The sequence below is a fragment of the Opisthocomus hoazin genome, chromosome 5, assembly GCF_030867145.1.
Source record: "Opisthocomus hoazin isolate bOpiHoa1 chromosome 5, bOpiHoa1.hap1, whole genome shotgun sequence".
Lineage (NCBI taxonomy): Eukaryota > Metazoa > Chordata > Aves > Opisthocomiformes > Opisthocomidae > Opisthocomus > Opisthocomus hoazin.
Window position 1 is genome coordinate 78,624,708 of NC_134418.1, and position 20,667 is coordinate 78,645,374.

General features: G+C 45.7%; 1 protein-coding gene and 1 long non-coding RNA gene across 2 annotated transcripts in view; one reads left to right on the forward strand and one right to left on the reverse strand.

The window, feature by feature from the left end:
• The window catches only part of ACSL1 (acyl-CoA synthetase long chain family member 1), a 39,188-nt gene extending 22,492 nt beyond the window's left edge, over positions 1-16,696 (reverse strand). Inside the window, exons 1-4 of the mRNA XM_075421844.1 lie at positions 16,591-16,696; positions 7,418-7,645; positions 835-949; positions 379-443 (exon numbers count right to left, since the gene is read on the reverse strand). Of these exons, the coding sequence (XP_075277959.1) occupies positions 379-443; positions 835-949; positions 7,418-7,612 (375 nt within the window). The 5' untranslated portion in view covers positions 7,613-7,645; positions 16,591-16,696. The remainder of the gene's footprint in view (positions 1-378; positions 444-834; positions 950-7,417; positions 7,646-16,590) is intronic.
• Positions 16,697-16,898: 202 nt separating this feature from the next.
• Positions 16,899-20,431, forward strand: LOC142361352 (uncharacterized). Its single transcript, XR_012763940.1, has 3 exons — positions 16,899-17,040; positions 18,489-18,729; positions 20,208-20,431. It is a non-coding gene; the product is annotated as an uncharacterized LOC142361352 (long non-coding RNA).
• The last annotated feature ends 236 nt before the right edge of the window (positions 20,432-20,667 follow it).

The following is a 20,667-nucleotide window of genomic DNA, read 5'->3' on the forward strand; positions in this document are numbered from 1 at the left end:
CTCTGAAGCGAGCAGCTAAAGTAGCAGCAATCTGAGTCCCCGAGTACTACTTCAGAGCTGCAGCCCTTCAGAAGCAGTGTCCAAGTTCTAAACAATTCAGCAATGAGATGCTAAAAGCTGCCAAGATAAGCCCAAAAAAATTCTGAAATAAAACCCTTAACAAACCAAGTGCAGGAGATACTCTTCTCCCCCTTGCACATATTTGAGGCTGTTTCTTTAAGATACTCAATAGGAATTAGAACCTTTTCTGCAATATTCTGCTACTACTTTAAAGCATCTATAAATAATTAAGATTTGTTATATCACATTACTGGATGCTGTATCAATGGTCTCAGCAAGCAAAAGCAGGTCTAGCACTAAGTTAGAGAGACTACTTACCTCTTTATACGAGATCCACTCATACGGCTGGTTTGGTTTTCTAACACCAAGACATGGACCATTATCTAAAAATGATAAATCAAAAGTTACTCAAAATTTAACCCCTAACTCCTCCATCCTGACACTACACTAACCACACTCTCTGTGTTAAGCCTCTAGATTTTTTTGCAGAAATCTTAAGATAATCTTTTTTTAGAGGTAGGGCAGGGAGGGAAGCTGAGGAAGGACACAGAGGCAACAAGGTTGGTTTAGGCTAAGGAACAGAGCACTGACTTTACTTGCACAAATCTGCTTCGCAAGAGGTCACAGTTAAATCTGCCTTCAAAAAAGCTCATGTCCAATACCTTTATCATACTCCTAGGTAGACACCACCCATCCTCAACTGCATCTCAAGAGAGCCCAGACCTTTAGTTCTTGACATCTTGTTGAAAAAATTCAAGATAATTTTATACTTACTTGATACTTGCACACCCCTTTGGAAGATCTCATAAGCTGTTGTTACGTCATCATAGTAGAAACACAACAGTTCATCGCTGTTAAGAAGAGAGGACCTTCGAGCATGCTCTTCACCCTCAGAAAACCAATTAGAAAGGTTAGACACACTTGTTGGTTATAAATGAACAGGAATTACCTGAAGGAATAAGAACACCTCATTTGTTAAGTTTTGTTATAAGCTTTGACAAATTCTGCTTGAGAACTTCAGTTATTTTCACCATCAGCGGAGAGATCTGCAAGGTTTCTCAGGACATTGTTTAAAGAGTCTGACTGCTCCCTGCATTACAAAAACCTGTCAGGCCAAAATCTTATTCCTCAGCTACTTATGACAGCACAGAACAAATGAGAACCACAAAATGCCCTTTGACACTCCTTATTAGACACAGGGTTTTTCTTAAGAAATGTACTACCCTATTATTGTAGTATATAGGATAATTAATTCCATCAAGCTTTTAAATCTCTCCACCCTCAGAGCTCTCTAGATACTCTATTAATGCTGAGATCCTAACCTACTTAAGATTACAAAACATAATCACACTTCCAACTGTGGTTTCAAAGACTAAATGATTTTAGGGGTGGTCAACACCACCACCCTAAACCAAGTGTATTCAAGTAAAATATTCTGTACCAGACAAAATTTGAGTCCCTTAATCCCATTTAGAGTTCCATCTTACAAAAACAGGTTTCCTCCTGATCTAGAGGCAATCGAGACAATACTTACCTTGAGGATTAAAATCACCATTTTTCAGCAAGTGAGCATTCACATAGGCTACAACTGGAAGTCAATACAAGAATTCCATAGTCCATAGTTTTAACATGGCCTTTTTTAGAATGACTGATTAAATAACCTCATTTTATATCAATCAAGTCTCTCAAATTGTAGTTCTGTAAATACTACTGGGCCGCATTTATTAGTCCTGCTATGATGACAGATGTCTACAAACAAGTTCTAAGCAGGAAAAGCCTAGCTGGTTAAACAAAGTCTTGGGTAAACATTGCATAAGATTCTGTCTCTGTCAGTGGTTGTAGTCGACTCCTGGCTCATTCACAAAGTCAAATCCTGGACTAACTAAATCTGTGTCTGAATTGAGCCATCATCCATAATGTCAAAAACCTATTCACATGCTGGATGATGGTTTATCTTCCTGCTTTCAAAGTACCTTGGAAGACTAGAGAGCATCTGTTCATGTAAAGCTAGATAAACACAGGTTATCTGCAGAAGACATGATCTTGCCCATGTCCACAGAAAGGAGCTAGCACATTAAAAGATACATCAGAGGAAAAAAAAAAAATTAACACTAAAACAAGTTTGACTTGTTTTAGCAAAACACAGTGAGTAATGCAGTGCTTGCCACTCCTTTGACAGCAAGCAGAAGCACACACTGTGAACATGACCCAGACCAAGTTAATGACTGGCTTACATCTAAAAATCCATAGTATTAGAAATTCAAAAGCATGCTTGCACTCAGACCAACATATACTCTATAGGAAGTGAATGGATCACTAGTACATGTGTCTGCCTGCAAAGAAAAGCAAGACTCCTTGCTTCATCGTGTTGGTTTCACAGCTCTTGGATAACCAAGGTCAGCTTCTAGATTTTCCCAGTTTCACCACCTCTGGATCTAACTTGAGGAAGATCACACAATGTAGTGTGTAACCACAGTCACAGGGAACGTCAACAAGTGCAATGTGTTGGTATCACGTTTGATGTGCTACAATTCCTGCATCAGGTGAAAGATCATATTCTAAGCAGCTCCTTGGCAACAGTCAAGAAATTTGTTTTCTCCTTCTTTGAGCTGCTGCTGTTTTGTTCACATGCCATATTACCACGAAAGTAGTTTTTGCAGGGCCTGAGGCACTAACCAAATTTGAGCACGAGACTTCAGACAGACAGCACACTGCTTAGATACAAGACTGACTGCACCGTCCTTCTGGAAAAACAGAAACTCTGTAACAGACTACCACTGAAAAGACCCCACCAGTTCTCTTAAGTTTTCAGTAAAAGGGAACAACCAACTTAGGGCTCTGCTTACTTTATACTTTTTCCCCAATAAAGTGAAATTAACTGAATTTTCAACAGACCTAAAGAGTTTTGATGAAAAATACCCAGCTCCTTGTGTGAGGGCCATCACACCTTATCTTAAGCTCCCAGTTTGAACTTCTCTGCTAGGCAATATGATGGTATTAGTCTACATTTGTTTGTAAATAGTAGTTCTTGCTACTCTAAGACCCTGTCCAAAGGGACCTTACCCAGAATATTTGCACAATATACAGCAAAGTCCTATTCAAAGCAAATTTTTTTGAAAAAAATCACTGGTCATTACAACCACCAAACACAAATCTCAGGATTGGAACGTCTGGCTGATTTCACAACAGTTATTTGAATGAGGTCTAACAGATCTGTCCAGTACAAAGGTAAGCACTCAAAAGGGTTGTCCGTTTTACCACAGCATTCTTAAGGAGCCAGGCAGTAAAATCTTACTAATGCAAGAGCAGTCTCTGGTTACTCATGTAAGGCAGCCCTTGCAGCGGCTCAGGGAGTTGCAGGAAATCAACCCATCACACAGCAAGTGCTGGGTATTAAGTAAAACCCTGGCATTGGTTCAGAATACCAGCAGCTGAAGGAAACAGATTTATTCTACTACAGAGGTGTACATTGCTCTATCAGTGCCTATTTGGGTCACGTATCAAGATAGCTGCTTTTCTTCAAGCCATGGGTTTGCTTCTTGTTGACACAGGCTGCTCAGGATTAGCAGTAATGTCAGAACACAGTGTTGGCTCCACTATGCCTCAGAGGCAAGAGACCCAATTTCCATTTTCCTGAGAGGGAAGGTATACTGACAAGTGGTGCTTAGGTCACCGACACGCACATTCTGAGCAGCAAGCAGTATAAACTAGAGTTTTCAAACCAGCCATATAATTTTAAGCATGCTAATACCTGGGTAAGCACAGAACAGCTAAAACTGATCATGTAATAGCGAGACAAGCACAAGTCTAATCAAGCAATTCTTGCAAGACACAGCAAGCTAGAGTTCTGGTAACGTATCAGGAGAATGCAAAGAGGTTTAAAAGTTTTCACAAGTTACATACCTCTCTCCATATTCAAATGTCTTTTCTCAAGGGACAAAACAAGCCAGAGTCACAAGTCCAAACTCCTACTACTAGAAAATACTGACAGCCTACTGTTTCTTTATATGCTGTCCTTCTACATGCTTTAGCAGAACTTAAGCCAAATGGAAGTATTTGCATTTTTAAGGGAAGATTTAATATATTTGACAGCCATACACTTGCACTCAAATCCACAACCAAAGTTGTTCAGCTATCAATCACCCATGGAAAGAGCAATCTACAGGCAGACAGATCCTGATGTGCCTAGAATTGCAGATGTTAAGGGTGCACAAGCTTTGCAAAACACAGGACTAATGCCCTATTTCTACCACTACTGTAGCACTGAAATTCTTAACAATATAGTGCATGATTGAGTACTGCCTAAGTCTCAGCAATGCAGTGTCACACTGGTCAGACTTTATTTGGAATTAGTCTTCACTAATCTTGTCTTCCCTCGTACAGGCAACAGATTCAAGTGGATCCTGAAAGAAAGATGTTCACCTATACCTCTAAGCAGTTTCCCCGAAAGAGAGATCAGGCTGTAAGCCTTGAACACACAAGGGGGCTTTTTTTCAGTGAAATGTAACTAGCTGCATACTTTAAAGATGGTACTTCATCTCTTAATTATGAATCTGCTCTGGAAGAGTTGATACTTTCAGTAACTCTCTGTACCAATACTCAGTTAAGCATGCAATCTTTCTGCGCACTCAGTGATGGTTAAAAACGGGTCACTGGGGTGTTGGCCTACCAAATCAAAGCTTTCCAGGGGTGGGAAGTGACCTGGAACAGCAGTAAACAGGATCTTTTTCCTCCCATATGAAGTCACACAGATTCTAACATGTAGAAACTCTACTCCAGTAACTGACTTTATTTAACTTTGTCAGAGGTCAAGGAAATAAATCACAAGCAAGAATTAAGCAGAAGCTTATTTATAGTTCAAAATTATCATCATTAATGAACAGGTAGATTAGATATTAAAACAGCAGAGAAGAGGAATTGCCTTTGTCGTATCTTTTTTTGGAGCACATTGCTTATTCCCTAGACCTTTTAATATTGCATGGCTTAGTCAGAAAAAAGTGTTACAAGATAGTTTGAGAGCAGTATTTGCTATTTTTCTTCTGTGGAAGTGACAATCCATCTTAACACATGTATAAAAGAATGGAACAAGTGAAGTGAGATTCTAAGCAAAATGTAGTGAGAAACTGAATCCCAAGCACTGTAGTACACTCTTGTTACTGTTATAAAAGTAACAATTCTAACAGACATTTGAAACTTGCTTCAAAACATACATTCTCACTTGATTACAGTTTGGTACAGTTTACAGCATTACATTAAGGGCTGTATCTGAACTGTCAATAAACAAAACTGACTGGATCTTGGTCATTTCAACACTGTCTCAAAGTCTGAGCTCTTATCACCAAGACATGTTAACACACCCAGCTGTTTTTCACTTGAGTTTCACTGCTGTTCAGTGGTCCTATTAAAATGGTTTTTCTGAAGCGGCAATGAAAAACAATGCTGTTATACCTACCTCGATCTGCTCAGAGAGCTGATGAAATTAGTACAATATGGATCAGCAATGCATTAAGTAGTTTAGTGAAGTCTCATACTACCAAACAATGACTTCAGTCACAGAACCCAGCAGTGCCAAGCAATTTAGCTTGAAGAGGTAAAGGCAGTGAACTGAGACCACTGTCAAGAGAGTCTCAAGCAAATAAGCATTTGCCACTGGTTTAATGGCCAGTTAAGTGCTACTGTTTTACCACCTTCCAGTGCAAAGCCCTCCAGCCACCCCAAAATCTTCTGCAGTCTATACTGACTAGTGAGGCTCTCCACAGCTGGAAAGCTTTCACAGCTAGTTTATTCCAGCCACCAAAACATACTGCTCTACAAGACTATTCTACCCACTAAGTGGCTGCTGTCAGGACTGGGAAAGCTCACCAAGGGAAGACCCAATCTCTGGATCCTTACTCTACACATGTTGCTTGAAAAGAGATCTTTTTGGCAATTATCACATTGCCAGAGCATATTTTTGTTTCCCTTTGTGTAATTCTACTAGCAGTCCATTACTTGCTGTAGTAACATGACATGTCAGTAAGCTTACTGTATACCATACTGGGACGAAGATTAGGAAATAAGTGGTACTACACTTTTGAATGGAGGGGCCAGCTAACGCTTCGTTCTTCACTATCACAAAACATCACAAAGATAGTGCCCGATTTGAGGCTATGACAGGACTTTGATAAAGTACATGAAAGTTTACCTACTGTAAATTTCAAACTGCTCTGCTGCATTTGTTTACATCAGTTTGTAGTCACACCTACTCTTAGGCACAACAAGAAGCCATATTAATTGCACTTGACACAGGACAACTGGATGCTGTCCATCCACACAGAAGAATGTGCTGTAAAAGGAGACTTCATCTACAAGTATATGTACAAAAAAAATATCTACAGTGGTAGTTTCTGACTATCAAGAGTAACGCAAGAAACTGGCAGCCTTACAATCCTACTTTTTGTAAGTTATCTCCCTTGGAGATCACAACCTTTCAAAGCAGTCTCCTTCCTTCAAAAAAGGAAACACCTTGTCTACCCTGAAGTAATACAGAAGCACTCTTGGAAGAATGAAGTGGTAAAAATCTTGATTCTGTAGTGAGCAGTGAAACGGATACAACTGCTGCTCAGGAAACCCTAGCCATCTAATCCGTTGTCTATATTTGCTTCTACGCAACAGTTCCTCCCAGTCAGACTGTTTCTATATTTGACTTCACTATTGAAAAAACACCACCACCTAACAGCAACTCTGCTTGCCCCTAAAAAGCATAAAACAAAAGCTGAGCTAGCATATCCAGAGTTTAGCAGGTGGTTGCTTTAATTTCAACTGACTTTATGGCTGGGATCTCTTGGCAGGACTAATACATCTTTCCACAGATCATCTGAGGACAGTAAGTACCCTCCTCATGCTTGTAACCCAATATAGTCTCATCTGTCAGCTATTATCAACTAAATATTACAACAGAAAAGTATTAGCCTAATAGGTATACACCAGCACACATACTCTCACCCCAAGACCTAATTTAATAGGTCATCACCTAAACATGTGGCCAGGAACCGAAAGTTACACTGTGCCAGTTCTAACATTCACAAGTTTCCTCCCACCAGTCAGATCAGGAGCTCAGTCTTCTCAGCACAGTCTTTCTCCTGTGCTAGTTACCACCACGGTGACCTCAACCCTTACATTGGTTTTCAAATTCAGAAAGCCAAAACACTGACTCCAAGCCACATTTCAAAAAAACTAAAAACAAACATGCCCTGAAGTGTATTCACCCACACCATAAGTTTAGAAATCCTTATGTAAATCAGTGTTTGGTCTCTCTCAATGTTGCCTTTAGGCTTCAAAATTCAGTGAACAACAGCAATCCTCGAGTGACACTTACCTCTACTTCCACAGATTGCATTGCTAAATCGCATGGTGGTTTTAGCGCTTTCGGCCTTGTTGCGTACCAGTAGGTCGTGAGAGCTGCAAAAGCACCGAAGCCCATCAGCGTATTTGTCGGAAGGGTGCGCACATACTGTCTGACATCCCCAAGTTCTGGCATTCGTAGGTGTCTGAACAACTCATGTGCTTGCATTGCAGTTCAGTGCAGCTGTCCCAATCCTGGAATCTGTTGATATGAAATAAAGTTACACACAAAGATTCAAAATCCCCTTTCAATCCACTGTTGTTGTAGGCGAGCAGTGTATGCTTTGTCCTGCTAGCTTCCCACTATCAAAATAATTTGATCTGCCACTAGGCAGGCAATACCTTTAGACTTCTGTGCTACAATTAAGTAAGCAAGCAATTACTGGCTCATACTTTAGAAAAACAGGTGGGGCTGACAGGAGGCAGCTTCTGCAGAGTTTTAATACTGCTCATAACAGTGCATTTTAACAAAGCCTTTTCCCTTTTGTTTTGAAGGACAGCATTTCACGAGCGCTAAATATTGACTTGTAAAGTAGTTGTACACTACAAATGTTTAAACAGCAAGTGCCAAACAGGGAAGTCAGGGAGAGGGAGGGCAGTGGTCTAAGATGTTAACTTGCCTGCATTAACCTAACAGAGAGCATCCTAATCCCATAGTAGCAGAGCAGGATTTTTCAACTCATTAGTCCATTAAAGAAACTCTTTTCTACTCTCCCTTCAGCCGTGCACGGAAAGCTCACTACCACAAGGTGCCTTCGCAGCCGATACCCTTCCATGGCTGCTCTAGCAGGCAAGCTTCCCATTCCCCCCAGCACCACACCAGTGATCTATCTCCGGTCATGATGCGGAGCAAAGCAGCCCCTGCGGAGGCCCAGGGCAGCAGTGCACAGCAGCGTGACCGGGCGCAGGAAGCACACTGGATACGTCACGTTCACGCAGAAGGCAGAGCCGAAAGCAACTGCTCCCCGACACGGATATTCCGCAGCCAGACAACAAGCTGGGCCTGCAGTCAGCTCAGCAGGCGCTCTGCTCTGCTCCAAGGTCTCCGGGACGCTCCTCGCATGCCAAACGCCCCAGCTCCTGCCCACTAGGCCAGAGGTGAGCAGCAGGCAGCCTGCCTGCCCGCCGCCAATGGCAGCGTGGGTGTCACCCCACCGCCCGCTGCCCGTGCCCGCTGCCCCCCGCCACCCGGGCATGGCTGACAACAGCCGCTGGCAGGGAAGCGACGCTCCCCTGCACTAAGCTCTGCTTGGTCCAAGAGCAGGGACGTATTCACTCGGATAATTTAGGTCCGGCTACCTTCCCAGGGACGAGGAAATGAAACAAAGGACCTAAACATGCATTTTGATGTTCTTTAAGTAGCTAGAACACGCTGTGTAACAACACACCGCTGCAGGATGGCAGCGTGGGAGATGCTGAAATCCAAACAGGCAGAACTCTATGCTTCTTAGTTTTTAAAGCCAACCGTACCAGGCTAAGATTCCATATTTCTACAGGAAAATCTCTAGTTCGCAGCCTGCCCTTGAAATCCCTGCTGCTGCAATCAGTTCTTCAACCAGGCAGCAGAAGAGCTGCCTAGTTCACAAAAAGTCTAACCAGTATTTCGACAAGGATTTGCTACAGATAGCAAAAGAGCCATAAGAATAGTTCAAAGGGCCCACGGTTTCACAATGTTAGCAGAAGGACAGGCTGAAGTCAGGTCACGGATGGGTGCAGCGTCAGGATGGAATCAAGTTCCATCTCTGGAAGGGTCCCGGCCCCACAGAGAGCTCCCCAGCCTACGGGCACTGCCCTCTCTCCCTGCCGCTCTTCTCTGCTTTCATGGCATAGCCTCGGGGCACAGGGCTGCATCACCTGTGTGCATAGCGCAGGGCCACTACAGAAACGCCTTCGGGTTGTTTGCACTGTGATACACAGCAGACTAAGCTCAAAATCTACAACACGTCAGGCCATAGTAATGGAAGGTAGCAAAGAACTGAATACAGTAACAAGGAACCTCTTAATCTTCCCTTGGCATTAAAAAAAAAATCAGTTACTGACTTAACAGTTAGGATTACTACGCTCTTGCTTCTTATGCATCAAATCATGCTCATTAGCATTGCAGGCATGAAAACTACCTCTTAAGTTTTAATATACACAGATGAACAGTAAGAATAAAAAGTCATTCCAACAAGGAAGTCTTGGTTTACAAGTTAATTTTGGCTATATCACAGACACCATGTTATGAAACTAGGAAAAGGGGGCTATAATGTATGTAAGGGCTAAGAGCAAGCTTAGCTCATTCCTCCTCAAGCCCCACAATAAGCACCTTTGACTTTTAAAACAACAGATCCTTGCTTTCCTCTCTGCATTAGTCATGATGTGTCCTGCACACACACTGTATGATTTAGGAATGCAGTGTAATTTGAGCATTACTCTTTCAAGAGGCTGCGGTACCATTACAGCTAACAAGAACTGAAGTAAACATGATCATTTCATTCACGCGAGTCCCATTGTAGTTAAGGACCTGCTATGATTTCAGGCTAGGTGAAAAGAAATGCACACCACTACTTTTCATTTCCTTGACCAGCTGTTTGTAGAGCAGCCTGTAACATAAAACCTTTCTCGAGCAGTTATACCACAAGTTATCAGTTACGTAGTGATATTATTTTACTGCTTAGATTTATATTGAGGGATGACATTTTTTATTACACCTTCTGCCTCATCAGCACACACAAAAAAAAAGATTAGGACAGTTTTCTGCAAGACTAAGCAATTCCTAGCTTTACCACTATCTGTTACATGGTATCAACTCTTGTTTTCTGTACTTCATAAAAGCCAGAGGCAACAGGGAGAGTAAGTTCACATTTCTAAGCTATGCATCCAAACATGCCCCCTCAAGAGAGGGGGCTTCAATGCCTCCTAGCCCCCTTTGATCCATCTCAGTATTTACTCAGCTCATCATCCTGTCAGATATCCAGGGTCTTTACCATGACCAAGGAGAGCAGTTTAAAGCCTTTAGACTAAGATGCAAAGATCTTTCCAGCGGAGCTAGGACCTGGCCTTCTGCCCTTTTCCTCCAGGAAGGACCCAGCTAAGTCTGCTCACTCAACACAAGCAAAAAAGCCATGCTCTCTCCACAAACTCAGGTCCTGCAGGATCTGGACCACAAGGCACAGATGCAGAAGCTCAGCCCCAGTGCGAGACAGTACCTAGCAAATGACTGGAGCCACAGCTGGAGGCCCAAAGGAAGAAGATCCCCGACAGGAGAAGTACCAGTCTGTGATACTCAGGTTGCTACATATAGCAAGACACTTGGAACAGAATGGACAACGTTTGAGTTCAAAAGCACTTTTTCCTCAATGCAACCAGTAAACTTTGGTTTGTTTGTAACTTTAGAAACAATACCAGACAGCTATGGGAAAGTGGTTTTGATGACAAGGCAAAACTGCTTCAGAGATAACTACCTGTCCTGGCCGCCTCCACAGAAACAGCAGTTCCCCAAACCCAGCCCATGAAAGCATCCCTCTGAACTCATCGCATCAATTCAGCTAGGGAGCTCTGTATGGCTCGGACAAAGCCAGCTCTCTGCTCGCACACACGCACGCACCCCGCAGCACCCAAGGCTCATTCTTTACAGCAGGGCCAGTATCTCAAGGCAACGGCCCAAGTTGGCAGGGCCGTGCCGTTCTTTGCTGCTCCTACTCTCGGCGCACAATGGGCTATTTACAGCGGGCAGCAGCCTGCCCATTGTCTATCCATAGCCAGACATCGTCCGAGTGTAACGGAAGAGAACAGGGGAGCAGCCGTCAGCTTCTGTATTGCAAAGAAAACAACCCCAAGAACCAATGGCCCCTCTCCCTCTCTATCCTAATATTTAGATGAACAGCACGCTAGCACTGTGGTGGCCTGCCCTAAAGGCAGGTCCACCACATGGCATAAAAGAAGTGGCTGTGTTACTTCTACAGCCTCTTGCAGGCAGGAGAAAGCCAGAAGACAAGTCCCCTATCTCTTCTTATAAGCAATATGACACTAAAATGTTTTCACTATGACATGCTGGAACAGGGAATCAGCCATCCATATACCTTGGAGTTATCCTGACAACTACCTGCCATTGCAGTTTGCTGTTTTCTTACAGGGTATGCTGCACAGCTCCCACAGATCTCAAGTCTTTCTCCACTGATCCTTGAAGGAGCAAGCGCAGAATCACGTTCTAGATCCTTTATCGAGTATAAAAGAGGGTGCAACAGATATCTTTGGCTATTAACAAGCAAAATCCTTTTGCCCGAATAAAATACATAATCCTCATCTCAGAGTGCATTCAGCTGAAATTTGAGTCAGTTCCACTCATCCCAGTCACACGCTCCGACAACCCTCTTCGTGCTGGCCAGGTTGCACAGTCACACTAGAGAGGCGATGTGGCAAACGCCATTCTCCTGGGTTCGTTCTGACACTAGTTCTCAGCCAGATCAACTCTTGCCTGGATGACCAGATAGCCATTAGCTCCCAGAAGGAAAGGCAACAGCACAACTGGGGAAAAGGGATGGACTGTTGTAATACTACACCTCCAGCACCCACTCCAAACACTGCACTCAAGTCCTCCCCCTGCCCTGCAGCCAAGGCAGTAACTTGACTGAGGTCTTGCAACCACCTGGGACAGAGCCAAAGTGCAACAGCAGCAAAACCACAACCACCCTCAAGATACAGCAAAGGGACACATGCAGAATCCCAATCTACCTATGAAAGAGAATCCTCAGTTTAAGCCTCATAGAACGTAAATACAATAGGAAGATGTCTCCTGTGGTGCAGCCTGTCATGCCATGTATGATGTGACAGTCTCTCCTTAGCCACAAAGGACTTTCCCAGACAAACCAAGTACTGTCAAACTGCCTAATCCACTACTCTGCCCTCCACCCTCCCCAAATTAAAAGCTAAACATCTCATCTTACCCAAAAACCTCCTAGATCACTCAGCCAGGCTTCAGAGCTATAAACCCTCCTTTTAAAGCAGTAACTGATGGATTCACTGTCCTGCAACAGTAGAGGAAGGAACTAAAAAGCTGTGAGCGAGGAACCCACCCCATGAACCCAGAGTAACCAGCAGGTCCTTAATATCCATCCACTCCTCCCCACTCCAGCCCCCCCCGCCCCCCCAGTCTGGCTCTGAGCAGCCACATGGCATCATGCAGTGGTTCAGGTTCCCTCTGCTGATTCAGCTTCTGTTCCTGCACTGGGGACAAGGCAGGACCAGAGGCAAGCAGCCTGAAAGCTGGATTCAACCCCATCAGTTGGGCGATGGTGATTCACTTCATCAGCTGCAACTGAAGTTAAGACTCTTTCTGCAACCTTTAAGGAGCACTACACCTGATACCGATGCGTCAAGGCTCTGTTCCCACCTACAAGGAAAGTCACAGCCCTGTCCTCAGACCTTTGGCTGCAATCCTCTCGCAATCCAATGGAACAACACCTGGATTCTTGCCTCTTAAAGATGTCCAACAAGTAATCTGAGTGCACACCAATGAGGTCACTGGAGTTTATTCAAGTTCAGGAGCTGAACCACATGACAAGAACCTGCTCAATGCCTTTTGTGCAGTTACAGTCCTCCAGCAGCACTTGGTAACCCGGTGTATTAAGGAAAAACGATACTTCCCACTAAAACCTTTGAGAGCGCAATTGACTTAAGGTCCCTTTGACCCATGCCTATACACACACACAACATATCACAAAAGTCTTATTGGTTTCTCATCTTCAAAGACCACAGAGGATGCGTACAAATATCTGTTTCACAGCCTAAATTACTACAGAGTTGCATCCCTACAACTCTGATTTGCAAGCACCTTATGGCACTACTCTGTTAAATTAACCTCGATCCAAATACTGTGCAGATGAAAATCACCCTACAGACGCAAACTGCTACAAACCAGCAGCTTTCCCCTGGCATTAACAGCCTGAGTAGATCATACCATCTTATTCATTCCACTCCTCCCAGGAAAAAGCTACTATTCAGAAACCTCAGTACACAACATCAAGTTAACAGATGCTTCAAGTGCTCACCTCAGACTCTGCAAGGAGTTTCTTACTCATACTTCTGTCACCTGAAGTCTAGCAGAAGGCAATGTGGGTCAGGCATACTAAGCTACATTGCATCACTCTAGATAGTGTTTACATTTGGAAGGATGTTTTAAAAAACCATAACCCCTGACACCATGAGACTAGACAGATCAGTAAGTACTTACGAGAAGCACCTGGTTCACCAAGTGACCTCCTGACATCAGCATCACAAGAGGGAGTATGACAAACCAAGGAGCCTCTTGACCTCATGTATTAAGGTATTCCTATATTTCCTCCAAGTCAGTCATAGTAAGCATTGTCTTCTAGCTTTCCTAGGAAACTAATCCATCCTTACCAAGCTACTAATGCAGCCCAACTACAGAGACCAAGTTTTCAAAACAAGGCACATAGAGTGTCAAACTAAAAAGCTTAAGAGTTTTGGGTTTAAGAACAATAATTCATACAAAAAAAGCCAGAAGCCCTCTTCTGCAAGCAGGACATCATGCACTTCTGCTATAAGCCTTAAATGGTCCAACTACAGAAGCAGACAACGTTTTTCCTCTAAATATCTATAAAACCATGCAAGCTGTTTCCAGTCAGTTTTGGACAAACTACCAATACTACTAAGATTCAAATCCTAACCAAAAAGGAGTATTTTACTATCAGATCTTACTCTCTGTGGATGAGTATCTCCAGGCACGAAAGGCAGCAAGAGAGAGCAGGAGCCTTGTGTTATCAAATGTCCTTGTTTCAGGAGTCAGGCAGGATCTGCAGAAATGCAAGCCCCTCAGCCGCAGCCAGGATTCAGCCTGCCGCCTGTAAAGGTCAATGCTGTACAGCCGTGCTTCCTCCGGCCCCACGGCCTTGTCAGCTCCCACGCAAAACCATTTACCACTGAACAAGCCATCTCCCCTCTTCTTTGTGAGGATTTCTGGGGAGTTACCACCGGTTATATTTAACATATTAAAATATTCAACACATCTGAACTTGTAATTTAGCACAGCAGGGAAGTAGGATATTGCAGGCAGTCTATTCATCAGACTACCAGAAGCCAAATTTATCAAGCAATTTATCCCCTCGGGCCACAATCTCTCTCTCTCTCCTCTGCTGCGCATTTGAAAAGTTTTGTACCGTTAGCCTTTTTGAGTCTACCTATTTCGATCAACTGTAATACCCAGATTTCAAAAAACAAAACAAACCACAAAAAGCTACTAATAACTTCTATTGCTCACATCAGTCAAAGTGTTGTTTTCTTGGAGGGGAAAGGGAGAGAAGAGACAGTTTACTCTTCCCTGCTGCACATCAACATACCCAGGACAGCAAAGGTATAACCCACTTCCATCTCCTCAAAAAAACCCCATGCAGCATTCATTTCTAGCAGAGGGATGAGGTAAGAGAATCAGCTACAGAGACTCTACTCAAGAACCAGGAGAGTCACTTGCCCAGATAACTATTTCAAAGTTGTCTTTCCTTCCATTTTGAATTACTGGTTTTGTTTTTCCACCAATACAAACTTTGTGCTTGCCCTTCAAGCAAAAGGCTACTTGAGGGCTTGCTTCTCAAGAACTGCAGACTTACTTCCAACATCATGTTGGCTGATTTGTAGATGTAAAACAGCATCTATCAAAATTAGAAGCTGCCTTTTAAATTCATTATAAACATACAGTCCTCAGAATAGGCTAAGGCCGTTTGCTCAAGACCTTGAATTGAGTACACTACACACAACAGCTACTTGTAATTACAAGCTTTAGATTTTCCCCATCAGCCATCCTCATATGATTTCATATTCCAATAAAAGCAAGCTAGATATCCTCGGACTTTAAAGAATCAGGCAGTAACAGTTCCATGAGGAAGTTTGTATTTCAGTTTCTGCATTATCAATACGGCTATTGTTGCAAGAGAAGAAGAAAGGTGTTTCTCAGAAAACTCAATGCCTCCTTATACTCAGAATTTCTTGATCCAAGAAATTTGATCCAAACCTCTTGAGCTGAGAATTCTCAGCTCAGGAGTTTGAGAGCACTTTCCACAGTAGAGAGGCAAATACAAACACTCCTGAGCAGGCTCAGGCAACTGCTTGGTTCCCCATATAGCAACATGGATGAAAAAAAGCCTATCACCACGGGGAATAGCACTGTGATCCAGGTACAGATATAGAACCACGAAGCTGCAATAGCAGTTTCTTTCGATGTCACTCTGTCCTATCACGGGACACGACTGTTGTACCTCGGACCCTAACCCAAGGGAGGCATACGTTCATATGGATTACCAGGTCCAAAAGGGTGTCCCTAACACCCCAGGCAGCTCACAGATGTGCCCTTTAGAAATTCAGAAGTCTTCAAGTGTTGCAATTCCTGTTCAGCAGGAACAGGAGAAATGTATGCGCCCCGGAACAAAAGCACCGGGTAACCAGGCTGAACACCCGCGCTGGAGCACTGCGAGCCCTACCTAACAGCCGAGGGGAGGCCTGCAAAGACAAAGCCACTCAACCTTCCATTTTAGGCCAGTTTGCCACACGCTGCATTTCAATACACGCTCTCCACTGCTCAAAAAGAAAGAAAAAAGCTGCTTTCAGTACACGCTGCATTCATGCCCCTAAGGACAACCGACGTGAAGACAAGGTCCAGCAACCAAACGCTGCAGCCACCAGGTCAACCCCAGCCCGCTACCTGGCTGAGGGGCCGGGCCGCGCTGGGGCTGCTCCACGGGGAGCGGGGGCCAGGCCGGGGCAAGGGCAGCGCCGGAGCCCCAGCAATGCCCTGCCCGCCGAGCTGCCGCGGCGCCGGGGGGAGGGAGGGAGGGCGGACGCAGCCGCCCGCGCTTCCCCGAAGGCTCCCGGCCCCGCGACAGCCCCGCAGAGGCAGCCTGAGGGGATCGGCGGCGGGACTGCCACCCGCCCGGCCCCGCAGGTGACAGCGGCCGCGCAGGCCGCCCCAGCCCCACGGCCAAGAGCCGGGCGGAGGCGGCGGCCCCAGCAGGCCCCGCCGAAGCCAGCGCGCCTCAGCGGCTGCCGGGCAGGCTGCGGCCGGCGCGTCCCCGACAGCCGCCCGCCCCTCAGCGCGGCAATGCCCGCGGCCTCGTCCCCCGTCCCCGCGCGGCGGCACCCCCGAAGCCCGCTCACCTCGCACCGCCGGCGACAACAACGACCGCGGCTGTGCGCGGCTCCCCCGGCGCCGCCCTATTTAAGCCGAGCACGGCGGGAGCGGCGTGTGCGTCTGCCGAGCCCGCCTCCTCCGACCGCCCTCCCGCCCGGCGGGCGCTAGGACCCGGGCCCCGCACTGCCCCAGCCGCCGCCGCGCCTCCCTCCCCTCCCCTCCACGCCCCGCCCCGGCGCGGCTGCTCGGCTCACGGCCTCCCGCCTCACGGCCTCCCCCCGCGGTCCCGCTCCTCCGCCTTGGGTGCCACCGTAATTCGTGCAACCCCCCCCCCCCCCCCCCCCCCCCCCAGGTGCGGGCGGTGGAAATACTGTGCGGGCGGGCGCAAAGCGTGGGCGCCGCGGGGCGCGTCGCTTGCGGCCTCATGGGTCGGAGGGAAGCTTTCCTCAGGGCTGCGCGAAAGCCGTCCGCAGCCGGTATGAATAGGCTCGAAGGACGCGTGTGGCGGTGTGGGAGCGTTGGGAGGGGGCCGTGACCTTGTTGCGATGCGGGGAGTCGCCTGTTCGCCGCCGCTGAGGTGCATTTGGGTGCATCAAGAGGAGTGTGGCCAGCAGGTGGAAGGAGGTTCTCCTCCCACTCTGCCCTGGTGAGGCCCCATCTGCAGTACTGTGTCCAGTTCTGGGCTCCCCAGTTCAGGAAAGATGAGGAGCTACTGGAGAGAGGCCAGCGGAGGGCTACAAGGATGGTGAGGGGACTGGAGCATCTCTCCTATGAGGAAAGGCTGAGGGAGCTGGGCTTGTTCAGCCTGGAGAAGAGAAGGCTGAGAGGGGACCTTATAAATGCCTATAAATATCTGCAGGGTGGGTGTCAGGAGAATGGGGCCAGACTCTTTCCAGTGGTGCCCAGTGACAGGACAAGGGGCAACGGGCACAAACTGAAGCAGAGGAAGTTGCAGCTGAACATGAGGAAGAACTTCTTCCCTCTGAGGGTGACGGAGCTCTGGCACAGGCTGCCCAGGGAGGTTGTGGAGTCTCCTTCTCTGGAGATATTCAAGACCCGCCTGGACAAGGTCCTGTGCAGCCTGGTCTAGGTGACCCTGCTTCAGCAGGGGGGTTGGACTGGGTGACCCACAGAGGTCCCTGCCAACCCCGAACATTCTGTGATTCTATGATTTGTGAGGGGGCTGTGGTTTCAGGGCGCATCCCGGCATGGTGGAGGCGCTTGGGGCCGTGTCGGCCGCCTCTGGCAGTTCCCCGGCCTGGTTTGGTCCAGCTGTTAAGCTTCACCAGCCCGTGCGACCCGTGAATCGTCAACCCACAGCTCAACATCCTGCTGTTTTGCACGCTCTGCATTGCCATAGCTTTCCTGTGTTTCCTTTGGGCTAAGCGTTTATGTGAGTTAAGACTATACACACTCATACATATATATAATATTTTGTAAATTATTGCAGGGTGATACCCGTAAATGTAAATTTCCCCCTTATTAGAGTGATTGCAATGAAACTAAAGTAGATCCATGCTGTTCTGAGATGAAAGCTCTAAGATAGAGGCTCCTAAATAATGCCACTTAGCCAAGCTGGACTTGCTGTTTTGGGGGGGACATTTTACGTGAAAGCAACCACTGTTCCCTGACACTTCAGTTGACACTGAAGTACACCAGGCGTAGGACTTCCTGCAAAACAGCGTTTTTAGCAAAGGAACCAGCTTATCTTTACTTTTTAGCACAGTGGAGGAGGGTGCTTGTGAAGTTGCTGATAGTCCCCACTTAACTGCGCTTGGGTTCACACTGTGGAGGGGCTCAGAAATACAGAATAAATTCCTTTCTCAGAAGAGAAATGGAAGCACGTCCAGGGGTGCATCTGATGCTGTGAAAAATTTAAGCTACTTTGTTATAGTTTCATGTTTCTTATGATCCCTTCTCTCAGATCCACCACAGCTGCTGATGGGTGTGGAGGCCGTAGCACCACAAAGCTGGTCCGAGCAAGGCCCCAAAGCACAGGCCATCGAAGCTGCTCTGCCACGCTGGTCTCTGCTGGTTTGTCGCCGTTGCACCGCACTCCGTGCTCATGCAGACACAGCGAGAATCTGCCGGGTGGTTTTCACGTTACGTCCAGGGATTTGGGTGAAGGAATCAAGCGATGGAGAAATACACCATCTCAGGCACAGGTGACTTCAAGTTTTGTCCTGAACGCAGCTAGGTTCCATCTGCCAACCACCAAAACTCATAATGATTTTATCTACTGTGCTAATTAATCCCTCGTTATCACATCTTTCTCCACAGCTGGGTTTCTAATGGCCAAAAATCACAAGTTTTGTCCCTCTCTCGGGAAAACTTCAGTGAATTGATTTTCTCTGTTTTTTTTTTCTTCTGTATTTCTGCTGATTTTCTCTGGAAAGAGGGTTGCTAAAAAGTCTCTCTATCTCGTACATACCTCTTCATGAATCCTGTCATCAACATGAAATTGCAAAAGTCCCAGCTACGCAATATTTAAATAGGTATCTTACTAATGCCAGGTATCTCACTAATGCCACTTTTCTACTCCTGCTTGACACTCACTGAATTATACATCCAAGGACTACATTGCTCTCTGAAACTGGCTTTTTACAGCTGATTAGAAAAGAGAGGGACCCAGTCTCAACCAAATTATGTACAAAAACATATATATACAACAGGGAAGTAGGAGCTGTACATAAACAAAATCTACAATGACAAAACTGGACTGTCGTACACAAGGGAGCTAAGGAAACTGGCTCCTGTGGATCACCGTAGCCTAGGACCCTGTAACAAAAATATGTGCATTTTTTGTTATATTTGAGATGTCACCAACATTTTTTATAAGTCTATGGGGCATACAGGCTCTAAACCCATTTCACTAGAGAAATAAGCTCTCATTAAGTACATCAGATAAACCAAATAAGAAATACAGAGATCCAAAATGAGATTCTGGCTTTCTTGCTTCAAGGGAATTCCCCGTATTCCAGTCTGTGCCCGTTGCCTCTTATCCTTTTTCTGGGCACCATTGAGAAAAGCCTGCCTCTACATTCTTTCCCCCCCAAAACAGGTATTTATACGCAGCGACAAAATCACCCCTACCCTCAAGCTTTCCGTTCTTGAGGCTGAACGATCTCAGCTTGCTCAGCCTCACCTCGTATGACAAAAGCTCTGGTCCCTTTACCATATTCATGGACCTTCACTGGACTCCCTCCAGTATGCCCATATCCTTCTTGTACTGGGGAGCCCAGACTGGGCACAGCTCTCCAGGTGTGGCCTCACCAGTGCTGAGCAGAGGGGAAGAATTGCCTCTGCTTGACTGTCTGCACATGGGGATGGACCACTGTTGAGCTTGGAGAAGGTGATCCTTAAAAAATCAACCAGCTTTCTTGGACCCCTCTTCTCTCCAGGACCACTACGTTAACAGGGCAATTATCCTGTGAATAGATTGCCCAAAACAGAGGATTTCCATTTCAGCAATGTATGGATATTGTAGAATTTTCAGCATCTGTATTTGCTTTTCCCAATAATACCGATATCAAATTACTGTTTTTAAATATGTGTATTGACTATCACTGACAGAGTAAATTAAGCATCTGCCAGAAAAAAAAAAAAAATCTCTTAGCTGTGTTCTTTTTATTTTGATTTTCAGGACGTGCTCATCACTCTGCTGAATCAGGTTATTCCAAGTGTATCGTTTGAGAACCATCCCAAGTGTATCATTTTTATACAAAACAGACTGCCTGTCCTTCTACCGTACTGTATCTGCATCTGCTACCACTTGTGTGGAATCTCAAGAGAAGAAAAACAAAGAAATGTTATGTAAATAAGCACTTCAAAATGTCTAGCATATCTTGCAATTAAAAAACATGAGCTACTGGGTCCATGGAGCAGGCAGAGTTACTTATGTCTTGCCAGCCCTCTTCCTAGTGGGAAATGGGATAATGTTAATTTTGCATTTGTAACTGTTTCATACACTTGAGAAAGGGAATGTAGGTCCTGATAGAAAGTGGCAGGGAGCAGGAGTGGGGAGTGGGGCAGCTGCAGCAGAGGCAATGCTCTCCCCCGGTAGCCATGCCAGGGCACCCGAGCAGATGACACCAAGTAGTTTC